This window comes from Gavia stellata, chromosome 2, assembly GCF_030936135.1.
Source record: "Gavia stellata isolate bGavSte3 chromosome 2, bGavSte3.hap2, whole genome shotgun sequence".
Lineage (NCBI taxonomy): Eukaryota > Metazoa > Chordata > Aves > Gaviiformes > Gaviidae > Gavia > Gavia stellata.
The window spans coordinates 112,320,621-112,333,197 of record NC_082595.1 but is presented as its reverse complement, the minus strand read 5'-3'; the positions used below and the strand labels follow the sequence as shown (position 1 = coordinate 112,333,197).

Below are 12,577 nucleotides of genomic sequence, written 5' to 3'. Positions count from 1 at the left end.
AGAGCCTGGTTTGGGCCCGGCATTGCACAGACAACCTGCGGTCGGGGACCGTGGATGCCAGGGGTGCCTCTTACTGCTGCAGGGTCAGCTTTTACTTTATTTTACCAAAGATTGAGATATCCCGATGACACAGCTCTTGGCAGGGAATGCCCCATCCCTTTCTCATTTAACTATTAGACAAGGAGAGACAGAAAATCATTTTCTCAGACTTTCTGCTGTCTGCAGCGTCTGACCTGGGTAAAGCAAACCCAGAAGGTGTGTCCTGTATCCCAAACCACCCTCCCAGTTCCCTGCCATGAATCACTTCACCCACGGATGCACGAGTTTCTTGGGGATATAAGCAGAGCACTGTATTTATCTCATGCCAACAGACTCTGGGTGAGGGTGGAGGAGGATGCACGAGCCTCATGGGCTATGGGATGGCTACCCACCCTTGCCCCATGCACACTGGCTGCCTCCCAGGGCAAGGGGACCTGGTTGCCTCCTCCCTTGCCATGGGTGGGATGGGAGCTGCAGTGGGATGCATCCTGCCCCCCACCTCACCCAACGGAGGGGAAACTGGGACCGGGAATGGAACTACTGGTCCACTGGGATGGACCCACCAGGAGTTGAGCACAGAAATGGTCAGAGGGCTGGAACAGCTCTGCTGTGAGGACAGGCTGGGAGAGTTGGGGTTGTTCAGCCTGGAGAAGAGAAGGCTCCGGGGACACCTTCTGGCGGCCTTTCGGTACCTAAAGGGCTTGTAGGAAAGATGGGGAGAGACTTTTTGGTAGGACCTGTAGTGATAGGATAAGGGGAATGGTTTTAAGCTAAAGAGGGGAGATTCAGACTAGATCTAAGGAAGAAACTGTTCATGCTGAGGGTGGTGAAACCCTGGCCCAGGTTGCCCAGAGAGGTGGTAGATGCCCCATCCCTGAAACATTCCAGGTCAGGCTGGACGGGGCTCTGAGCAACCTGGTCTGGTTGGAGATGTCCCTGCTCATGGCAGGGGGTTGGACTAGGTGGCCTGGAAAGGTCCCTTCCCACCCTAACCATGACTTTGATTTCTACGATTCTAGAGCCCACAGCCTCCTAGGTGATGGGACAGGCACCACGTGCCAGGGGCACAGAGCATCTCAGCTGTGGTGTGGGCTTAAGGGGAAGCTACAGAGCACCCCCACGTAGATAAGGGACCAGACTAATTGAGGAGACCTGCACAGGTCAGGGGGTGAATCAGCTGTAAATGAATACACATAGAGCAGTATCTGGGAGGAGACACTCCAAGGGGAGACAATCTGCCACCCGAAATATTTCTCCTAAGAGCATGACTTAAGACAAGCCAACACAGTGGGACCTCCCCTGCCCCATCCTCTCCAATCCAGCAAGCATCACAGTGATGCTTCATTACAGCAGTATCATTATCCACCAGTGCCCGGTGGTGCTCCAGGGGGTATCCATGAATGATGTCCCTCATTTACACACACTAATCCAGAGAGGAAGCCCCGCAAGAAGCTCTTTATAACCCCATCTGTGACCGATTAGCTGATAAGCTCTCTAATTGCACCGGGATGCAAGTTCTCTCCTTCACAAGTGCAATAAGAGTGAAAGAGTCTAAGAGTGAAAACTGCTATGGGGAGGTGACCCTGTACAAGCTCAGACCCTGCTGGGGACAGAGCATGCACCCCCAAAATGGGCAGGCTGAAGAAAATTCACCATTTTTCTGCTCTTCCCCTGCAGCCAGCCTGAAGATCAAGTATTTGCAGAAAAATCTCAAATTCACCCCAAGCTGAGTTTCACCTGCAAGAGGTGGAGAGCTGCAACAGCAACGGATTTGGGACTTTGGAGCCCTTTTCAGCCAGCCTGGGACATGCACAGGGCGGCTGCTGGGGAGTGATGGGTGCCTTATGAGTCACTGAAGTTCAAACCCACCCCCAAATCCCTATGAACAACGGGGAGAGTCGTAAAGACAAGGGATCTTGTTAGTTGACACATCCCTGGGAGTTTGGTGAGTCAAATCCAATGCCATGGTGGGAGACAAGTCCGATGCTCAGGGGTGGAGTGGATTTTGGCCACCCTGGCTGCTCCCATGGGTCAGAACTGGGAGTTCCTGTCCATCGCCTCAGTTTCTCCTATTAGTGCAGCTATGGCTCACAGGGGCTGCCAGGAGTGCCGGGATCCCTGGGAAAAGAGGAGCAGCACTCTTCCATAGCCATCCCACACGGCTGTCAGTCTCGGCCCTTTCTCAGGAACGCTTTTATCAGGGTTGTGATTTATTCATCTCCCACCTGAGCTGAAGTCGAGCAGAGAGTTTCAGAGCACTGCCCACCTGGCAGAAACGCACACGGCAGCCTGTCACACCGGAGTCGAGCTCTTTTTTTAACTTATTTTCGTGCAATAAGAGATGCTTTTGGCTGAATGAGCAACACCCACTCGGGGAGCTCTACCTGAACCCCCAGGCTGTGCTGCCGGCGGGTGAGGAGAGGGAGGATGCTGGATGGCAGCTTGACTAGCGAAGAGCATCCTCTCTACAACGCTCAGTAACTCCAGGAAAACCAGAGTGCTGAGGAGTATCAGCACAACACTCAACCTACAGGTTGCTGTGAGGAGCACTGAGGGATGCCAGGCTGTTGGAGGTCACCTCATTCAACGCTAAAGGGGTCTAAAGCTCTCTCTGGAGTCACTGGAGAAAGGCAGGAGACTCTTTCCTCTAGAAACCTTGGCACCAAAACCCAACCACCCACACTGGGATGTTCCCCTGGGTCTGGCACTGAGAGTCCAGGCCAACGTGCTAGCTCCATCCGTCCCGTCCCGTCCCGTCCTGTCCCATCCCATCCCATCCCATCCCATCCCATCCCATTCCAACCCATCCCATCCCAGGACAGGGGTTAGCTCAGGGCTGGACAGCCCTGGGGCAGTTTGGAAGGGTCCTGGTTGGAGGAAAGAGCCATGGCCAGCCTGGATGGGATCATGGCAGGGATGGCACACCATCCTTTTAATCAAACAGCAAAAATACAGCCAGAGATTTCAAAAGCTGGCCAGAGAGGATGAGGCAGCCAAGAGGACACAAGTAACGCAGCTTCACAGCAGCATTGAACTCATCATGCCATGACTCTGCTGCCCATCATTCCCAAATTCTCACGGGGCAAGGGGACAGCAAAGCATTGCCTGAGCCACAGAGACACAAACACGGGAGGAGCTCTGCCCCATCCATGTGCTGAGTGCCCAGAGTGATGGGACGCTTCACGGCCACCTCCAGCATGGACCCAGTGGGGATCAGACCCCGTTCCCAGCTCCGGGATGTGCTTACACACCCGTTAGTACAACAGCACCGTGGCCATGCCCTCAACAGCCCGGAGGCAAGAAAGCCTTTCCCAGAAGGCAATGCACCGCAGTGCTGTGCACCCTCAGAGACGGGTGTCAGGATCCACCTGCTGAACCCCAGCGCTGGGACCCCACCAGTGCAGGACAGGGTCCAGCCCAGGCGCCTGCGGGACCCAGCCCTGGCTCCTCCAAAGCAAGGAGCAATATGGCATGGGCCAATCCTCACAAGTACTGTAAAGCATATCAAGAAAAGACCAGGAACATGTGAGAACTCCTATCTTACTATTACTGCAACTGTTGAAATCCATGGTGTGTCAGAAAGATCACCTCTCCATAAGGATCGTACTGCTTATGCGTCCTCACGGTGTGATAATTCCTGGTCCCTCTCATCCAGAACAAGGTCCTGTCCTGGATTCACGTCTCGTGTTAGCCGGCACCCCCAGGCTCAGCGTTCTCCTACAACCCAAAATGATGCTGCTACGTGTCAAAGAGGTACCCAGGGGATCTGCTCCTGGACTTCCCTGTCCGCAGGGCAGACACGGAGCTGCCTCCACTTGTTCTCCTTTTGGGACAAGGAATTTGGGTAAGATGTAGATAGGCTTTGGAGCTAAGTGTTAACATAAGACATTAAACTGCTGTTCGCTGTACAGGCAAGGCTTGCTGCGGCTTCTGACAACACACCAAGAGGCATGAAAAGGGAACAAGACCAAACCCCTCTCCACCCACCATCCCATCCGAGGATGGGTCGGTCCTAACCCACCTCCCTGCTGCCTTCACCAACCCAACCACGCATGGGATCGCTCCCTAACCCACCTCCCTCCTGCCTTCACCAACCCAACCACGCATGGGATCGCTCCCTAACCCACCTCCCTGCTGCCTTCACCAACCCAACCACGCATGGGATCGCTCCCTAACCCACCTCCCTGCTGCCTTCACCAACCCAACCACGCATGGGATCGCTCCCTAACCCACCTCCCTGCTGCCTTCACTGACACGACCACGCATGGGATCGCTCCCTAACCCACCTCCCTCCTGCCTTCACCAACCCAACCACGCATGGGATCGCTCCCTAACCCACCTCCCTGCTGCCTTCACCAACCCAACCACGCATGGGATTGCTCCCTAACCCACCTCCCTGCTGCCTTCACCAACCCAACCACGCATGGGATCGCTCCCTAACCCACCTCCCTGCTGCCTTCACCAACCCAACCACGCATGGGATCGCTCCCTAACCCACCTCCCTGCTGCCTTCACCAACCCAACCACGCATGGGATCGCTCCCTAACCCACCTCCCTGCTGCCTTCACCGACCCAACCACGCATGGGATCGCTCCCTAACCCACCTCCCTGCTGCCTTCACCGACCCAACCACGCATGGGATCGCTCCCTAACCCACCTCCCTGCTGCCTTCACCAACCCAACCACGCATGGGATCGCTCCCTAACCCACCTCCCTGCTGCCTTCACCGACCCAACCACGCATGGGATCGCTCCCTAACCCACCTCCCTGCTGCCTTCACCGACACAACCATGCATGGGATCGCTCCCTAACCCACCTCCCTGCTGCCTTCACCGACACAACCACGCATGGGATCGCTCCCTAACCCACTTCTACCACCCTTTTAGCAGAAGAATTTTGCTAGCCACGACCTCAAGATCCAGCCCTGCTGGTTCTGGTCACCAGGAGCCTCTCCTCTAGGACCAAGCTTGCAGAAGACAGCAACGTTGGGTGTCCTGGTCATGAGCTCCGTGGCTGCCCAGGACGAGCAGGGGAAGAGGCATCCCCGACTGCAGGTAGTGGAGCTATCTGGTGGTGATATTCACAGCTCGAGACTAAACCCCCTCTTTGCACAGAAATCAATTGCAGCAAACTACCAGCAAAAAAATTCCCGAACCCTGACCCAACTGTCCTTGAAGATGACACCAGATTTCTTCCTTGGGAAAGAAATGTCCACGAGAAGCCCAGCTCCTCACGGCTCAGCACCAGGGGGGGAAACACTGCTGTGAAGTTTAGTGTCGTCCTCCCTGGACGGCGTGACAGCGACAGCAATCCTGTGCCATGCAGGAGCCAATGCATGCCTGGGAGGACGATGGGGATGGGGGGGACCCTGGAGAAATGCGCTGGTGCCCCATAAGGGCTCTGACAAGGGAACTGGCAGGAGCAGGAGAGGGTGGGTGCAGCAGGAGCACAGGGGGTGTGATGCTGCATCTCAAGGCGCTGCTCAGCATGGCTGCAAGCCTTGGCGGCGTGACAGGGATGAGGGAGCATCTCAAAGTGGGTGTCGATTCCCCGGCCCATCGTTTGGACCTTAGGGTCTCTTGCAGTGGCTCTTATGCAATCATGTCAAGGCAGGGACGGATCCTGCCCTTCCGACAGGGACTGTGCGCCAGGCTTGGGGCCAGGCACGCTCAGGACTGGAAAAGTGGGTCTTCCCGGGGCTCACTGGGAAAACCTGCGGTGGCCTTTGGTCCTCCTGCAGATCCCCCCTCCCCACTGCCAGCGCAGTGGTGGGGTTTCTTGGGGGGTGGCTTAGGGCTGGGACCACTCCAGGCTTCACTGTTGGCGGGGGGCACGACTTAGCTGCCCCCGCACCGATGCCTGGAGGCAGGGACAGGGAAAGAAGGGGGTAACTACGCTTTTTTAATGACTCTACGGTCATTAAGGCAGCACAGGGAAGGCCATTGCAGGCAGTGCTGGCTGGCCTGGCTGGGAGGTGATGAAAATACCCGCTCCCTTGCTCTCCCGCGGCGTGTTCATGGAGAGAAGGGATTCCTGTTCCCGACTCCCAGCGCTGTCAAACCATCCCACAGCCACCTCTGCCTGCTGGTGGGCTCCCGCACGCAGACTGCGGTCGGAGGACGGATCGGGCGCCGATCCTGCCCCAAGCCCTTGGGGGGCTCGGAAAAGGTTTGGCCGCTGCTGAGGTTATGCACCCCTGGAGAGGTTTTTTTGCTCCTTTTGCAGCTTCCCTTGGAAAGCTTTGGAGCTGGCGCGGACCCGAGCAGGGAGACCCAACCCGCTGCATCCTTGGGAGAAATCCAGGCGCACGCTGGGGCCCGGCGCAAGGCAACTTCTCCTCCTCGCCCTTCCAGTGCCACTTTCTTGGTGGCCCAGCTTCGCGACCAAGCCCTTGACCCTACGCCAGGAGCCCAGCTCCCCCCAGCCCCGCTCCCTGGGGAGGGGGTTTGTCACCCTGGGACTTCACCTGCCTTCCCCTGGACGAATCCCCTCTCCCAGGGAGAGGTAAGCTGGGGGCTGCAGCGTCCCAGGCCGGGTGCAGGCAGGCAGGGGGGCCCCAGGAGAGCAGCTCGGGTGTGGGGGGGGCTCGTACCCCGCACAGGGAGGGGTGGGCAGCCAGCCCTTGGAGCCGGCAGGCTCGCATCCCCCCTTCCCAACGCAAGCACGGCCGCGGAGGGGAAACTGAGGCAGGGGGCGGCGGCGGCAGGGCACAACCCCCCCCGGGACCCCCCCGTCGCCCCCTCCCCGCTACCTCGGAAAGACGCTTTGGCGATGCGGTCGGCTTTGCCGCGGAGGCCGGAGACGGTGCGGAGCTGCAGCAGCAGAGCCATGGGGCGCGGAGCGGGGCGCGGAGCGGGGCGGTGCGGTGCGGTGCGGTACCGGCTGGCCGCGGTGCGGGGCGAGGGGCGCGGGGCGATGCGCGGGGCGATGCGCGGTGCCGCGCTCCCAGCTGCGCTCCGAAGCGCGGGGCGGTGCGCGGAGCAGTGCGCGGTGCGCGGAGCCGCGGGGCGGTCCACCTCCCGCAACGCTGAATTATTCAGCGGCGGCACCGCCCTCCCCTCCCCTCCCCTCCCCTCCCCTCCCCTCCCCTCCCCTCCCCTCCCCTCCCCTCCCCTCCCCTTCCCTTCCCTTCCCTTCCCTTCCCTTCCCTTCCCTTCCCTTCCCTTCCCTCCCCTCCCCTTCCCTCCCTTCCCTTCCCTTCCCTTCCCTTCCCTTCCCTTCCCTTCCCTTCCCTTCCCTTCCCTTCCCTTCCCTTCCCTTCCCTTCCCTTCCCTTCCCTTCCCTTCCCTTCCCTTCCCTCCCCTCCCCTCCCCTCCCCTCCCCTCCCCTTCCCTTCCCTTCCCTTCCCTTCCCTTCCCCCGGAAGGCGGGCGTTTGGAGGGGGGTGGGCTGCAGGGAGCTTCCCCCTCCAGTTGCAGGAGGTAGTGAGCAGGGAAACTGAGGCAGGGCTCCCCCCAGCACGGCTGGGTGTGCAGCATCTGCAAGCTGGAGCCTCTGGGACAAGAGTTTGTGCCTCCCCCCACCCCAAAACATATCACGGGGGATGGGGAGATGGGGCGTGCCCAGGAAGAGTCGAGCTCACCCCCCACCGCCTGGGACCACCGAAGGCCGGCCAGCGCGGGAATCCCGCACTGTTATCAGCGTCTCCTGGCGTCAGGTGCAAGAGGTGGGTGGGCTGTTATCCATGTTGTGTCCCCCCCCGAGTGCCAGCCAACAAGGGCGGGAGACAGAGCTAAGACCACCCCGCACAGCTCGTGACTATGGCAGCAGGGCCATGAGCTCACGGCCCTTCAGCTGGACCATCAACAAGCTTGGCCCAGAGGATGGGGCACGTCTTGTCGCGTTGCCGGAGGCAGGAAGGCGGCGTGGGCACACCCCGGGGCTTCGGCATCCCAGCCTGGAAGAGCCGCTGCCCCAACGCCGGCAGCGCCGGGCTCTGCTGCGCGTTTATCCGAGCTGCAGTGTGCTCCACGCTCCGCTCTGCACGTTTGCCGTGTTCTAGGCTGAACCTCAACGGGATCAAGTGGGGTTTCCAGGAGTAAGTGGTAGCTTTACAATCTGGACTTGTGGGCTCAGTTTGGAGCGGGTCTTGTCAGTAGGGTTGCACGTGAACACCTTTCCTGGGGTCTTTATCTTGTCCTTTATTTCAAGGAAGACGATTAACGCACACATTTGGGAAGAGGAAGAGCATAGACTCAAGGGTCTTCAGGCCTCACACATCTGCCTTTGCTGCTTGGGCACTTCCAGGGAAAATTTTTGTGAGCCCGGGAGAGCTTCAGCATCATCAGAGAGAGAGAAGCGCTGGTGAAACATTCACAAATGGGTAATAAAACACTGGAAATAAGACATCTGTTTCCATCTGCCACATCAGGTTCTGTTAGAGAGGCTGTCCTCCTGCCAGCGGAAAAGATCGTTATGCTCATTCATAAGTGCATGAGAGCAAAGAAACATGTGGGGCTTAACACCGTGTGCCGTTCCTCACGAGGTTCGTCATTCCCTCCTGGCAGCACGGCCCAGAGGCGAGGGTGCTGAGTGGGGAGGGAGGAGGTGGTGGTGAAGGCAGCAGCGTGCTGGGTGCCGATGGTTGCTGAGGGCTCAGGAAGAGGCAAGTTTGTGACAATATCGGGAGGGAAAGGTCCAACCGTCTCCAAGCTGGACCACGTGTGAACGCGAGTTTGTGCCCACGCAAGAGCTCAGGAGGTGAGACCATGCATGCACCAGAGATGGGTCCCGTATGTCTAGTACTGCTACACCAGCAGTTTTCGGTCTCCAGTTGGTCTTTCTCAGCTGAGCCATCCAGGCTGGTGCTGCTTTTGCAACCCTTTTTGCCCTTCTGCCTTCAGTCTCGCCAAAAAGCTGGAGTCAAGTTGTGCCAGGGGAGGTTCAGACTGGATATCAGGAAAAATTTCTTTACTGGGAGAGTGGTGAAGCACTGGAAGAGGCTGCCAAGGGAGGTGGTGGAGTCACCATCACTGGAGGTGTTCAAGGAACGTGTGGACATGGCACTGCGGGACATGGTTTAGTGGGCATGGAGGGGTTGGATTGATGGTTGGACTTGATGATCTTACAGGTCTTTTCCAACCTTAGTGATTCTGTGATTCTGTGATTCTATGATTCAGAGGCAATGACGGTTTCTCTGGGGCTCATCCTGATTCTTCAGAGGAGCTCTCGCGGGTTTTGCGACATGTTTTAACTTAGCTTGGCCTCTTTTGGGTGCTTGGCTCTCCCCTGCTGTGTAGTCAACGTGCAGCTGTATGAATTTCAACCTGAGTGCTGCTCTGGCCCTTGTCATTGAGCAGCTCTGGTGGGACATAAGAGCCATGTGAAGCCCCTCAGCCAACTGCTGCTCATCTTCTCTGGTGATCCATCAGCAGACATCCTCACCTTCATCTCCCCCAGCTCCGCTTCCCAAATTCACTCGATTCGAGAGCAAGCAAATTACACCGGCGATTCTAGGAGGCACCTTCAGAGCAACCCAGGGTGCCCTAAAAGCAGAAGTACCACAGGAAACACCTTCTACATCAGGTAGTTAATTTCAAACCGCTTACTCAATGTCGGAAAGTAGATAACGGAGTAAAAAAATCAGCGTAAGGGGTGTTGACTGAAGATAGGCATTGCAAGAGGCAGTAGGACGGCTCACAGAGCTGCAAGGTGCGGTTAGGTGAGTGATGCTAGATGTCTGCCATGAAAACACCAGCCTGAAGGACCTGGTCAGGATTGTGACTTCTTTTTTCCTGATTTTATTTCATACGAAATCCCAGACATGATTTCACTGTTCCTACTGTAAAAGCAGAGGTGGGGGGCTCTTGGGGAGTGGTAACCCATAGTTTCACTCACAGACTTAAATAAAGAGACACAGCAAAGCAGGAAAGAAGAGATTAAGACAGAAGGTGATGTACGTGTGGGACTGTAGTCGCCGACAGCGGTGCGAGGAACTACTGCCCTTCGGCTGCTGGCTGTAAGCGTCCTCTTAGGATGCCACAACCCAGCAAAGTTTGTCTGCTCACGGCTCACAGCTAAGAGACCTCTAGAACCCAACGCTCTTCTGGATGGTGGAAGATCTACACTTGCCCCCCTGGTGATTTACCCACCCATTATACCCCTAAACTGGGTGATGATGAAGAAGAGCAGGAGCAGCATAGGAACCCAACAGCAACGAAGTCAACAAAACACCAGGACTGTCAGAGTACAGTGTGTTAAAAGCGTTCTCTCCAGCTTGGGAGCTGGAGGCCTGCCGGTGATTAACAGCGCAAGATGAGAAAATGCCCTTTATAAACATTAATTTCAGTTTTTCACAGTGTCTCTGCAATTTTCGCATCGCTGCATGTGAATAAAATTACACACCCACCTCTGAATCACTGATGATTGCTCTTATTTACTACGGCTTTACACCAAAGGCAAGGGGGAAAGGACTGCTTGCCATGGCAGAATCAGGCCTTAACTAATCCCTCCGCGCACACCTCCCACAGCACCAGTGTCCCATTAAAATAAATCCAATTGCACGTGCTGAAGCAATAGTCTTACGACGGTGCTACAGAGCTTTAAGCCCAAAATTAATGAAATTTTCTCTTCTTAACTCTTTTCCTCTATTTTTTTTCAGCTCTTCTCTTCCCACGCTTGGGAAAATCATATCAGCCTCCCCATTTGTCAAACCACTAAAGTCCTTTATATTAATTACAGAAAGTTGACGTGTTTTTCTTTTCCCGTTTCTTTCGTGTTGCCTGAGAGTTGGACAAAGACCTCGTGCTGGGGGGGCTGATTTTGACACCTTTCATCAGCCGGAATCTCTGGGACAGGCTCCGAGTGATGTTTAAATGCTAATGGGGGATGCTAATATGTTGTGTAAGTGTGTGCGTGCGTATATAGAGCTGTATATTTTCCCGTGTTATGTTTCTCTTCTCGTGCCATCCGGGCTGCTGCGTAAAATCCCCAGGAGCCCGATAGCCCGAGCGGATCCAGGCTGGGGTAACACAGCGTGGAGAAGGCAATTCTCCTTCCAGTAACACACCCGCAATAAATTTGCTAAATAATCCGCTCCAAATTTTCTTCCAATTGCTAGAAAGCCTTAACGGATGCCTGGACCAGCCCCCTTCATCCCATCTGCAGACGGGCACGGTGATGCTTCTTGCGTCCCTCGGAGCAGGAACGTGGTGTTTTAATGAAATCAGCAAGAACTGGAGTTTCCTCCTGCAGAACGCGGCTGGGGAGGTGGTCCGCTGCCAGAGGGGCAGCCCTCAGCAGATCGCGTGTCACCCCGCCGTCAGCCAGCCGTCACCCCGTGGTCACACCACTGTCACCGTGCCGTCACCCCGCCGTCACCCCACTGCCTGCTCTCCTGGCTGCCGGGAGGGTGCCGGCAGCGCGGGGCAGAGCCCACCGAAGGGGCACACAAAGCCCCGGGGAGGGACTGGTGTCCTGCCGGCTGCAGGCAGCCTGCTTTGGGGACAGCAGGCTTTGGGGACAGTGTGCTTTGGGGACAGTGTGCTTTGGGGACAGCAGGCTTTGGGGACAGCAGGCTTTGGGGACAGTGTGCTTTGGGGACAGCAGGCTTTGGGGACAGTGTGCTTTGGGGACAGTGTGCTTTGGGGACAGCATGCTTTGGGGACAGCAGGCTTTGGGGACAGCCTGCTTTGGGGACAGCATGCTTTGGGGACAGCCTGCTTTGGGGACAGTGTGCTTTGGGGACAGCATGCTTTGGGGACAGCCTGCTTTGGGGACAGTGTGCTTTGAGGACAGTGTGCTTTGGGGACAGCAGACTTTGGGGACAGCGTGCTTTGGGGACAGCATGCTTTGGGGATAGTGTGCTTTGGGAACAGTGTGCTTTTGGGGACAGTGTGCTTTGGGGACAGCAGGCTTTGGGGACAGTGCGCTTTGGGGACAGTTCTTTTGGGGACAGTGTGCTTTTGGGGACAGTGTCCTTTGGGGACAGCAGGCTTTGGGGACAGCATGCGTTGGGGACAGGAGGCTTTGGGGACAGCAGCTTTTGGGACAGTGTGCTTTGGGGACAGTAGGCTTTGGGGGCAGTGTGCTTTTGGGGACAGTGTGCTTTTGGGGACAGCAGGCCTTGGGGACAGGAGGCTTTGGGGACAGCATGCTTTGGGGACAACGAGCTTTGGGGACAGTGTGCTTTGGGGACAGCGTGTTGGTAGGGCAGCGGTGCTGGCAGGGCAAGGCAGCAGCGGTGGAGAGGGGAAACACAGAGCAATTCCGCAGCTCTGGCTGATGGGCTCCTTTTGGATGTAGCGAAGATCCCTACTGGAGAGCTCTTGAGCCAGACAGGCAGCAGCTCTGTGTGAGGGTAGGGAGGATGTTTTTTCCAGCGGGTGATTTTGCCAAGAGAGATATCAGCTGCCCTTCCCTCCAGCCTGCTTTATTTGCTTTTCAAAGCCTGCAGCGCTCAGCTTGGCAGATTCCCGTGCTGGGTCCACTGTCTACTGAGGTCACCGGTGGGTAAGGTAGTCCTCATCGGCAGCTGAAGTCCCAAATCCTGCAGAACAGGAGCAAGGACTGAACCAGCTTTTCCGTCAGCAACATCCTGG

At 56.8% G+C, this 12,577-nt stretch overlaps 1 protein-coding gene across 1 annotated transcript in view; it reads right to left on the bottom strand.

Annotated features, from left to right (window-relative positions):
- OTOF (otoferlin) overlaps positions 1–6,869 on the bottom strand; it is a 110,620-nt gene extending 103,751 nt beyond the window's left edge. The window contains exon 1 of the mRNA XM_059835914.1: positions 6,791–6,869. Within this exon, the coding sequence (XP_059691897.1) occupies positions 6,791–6,869 (79 nt within the window). The remainder of the gene's footprint in view (positions 1–6,790) is intronic.
- Positions 6,870–12,577: the final 5,708 nt, after the last annotated feature.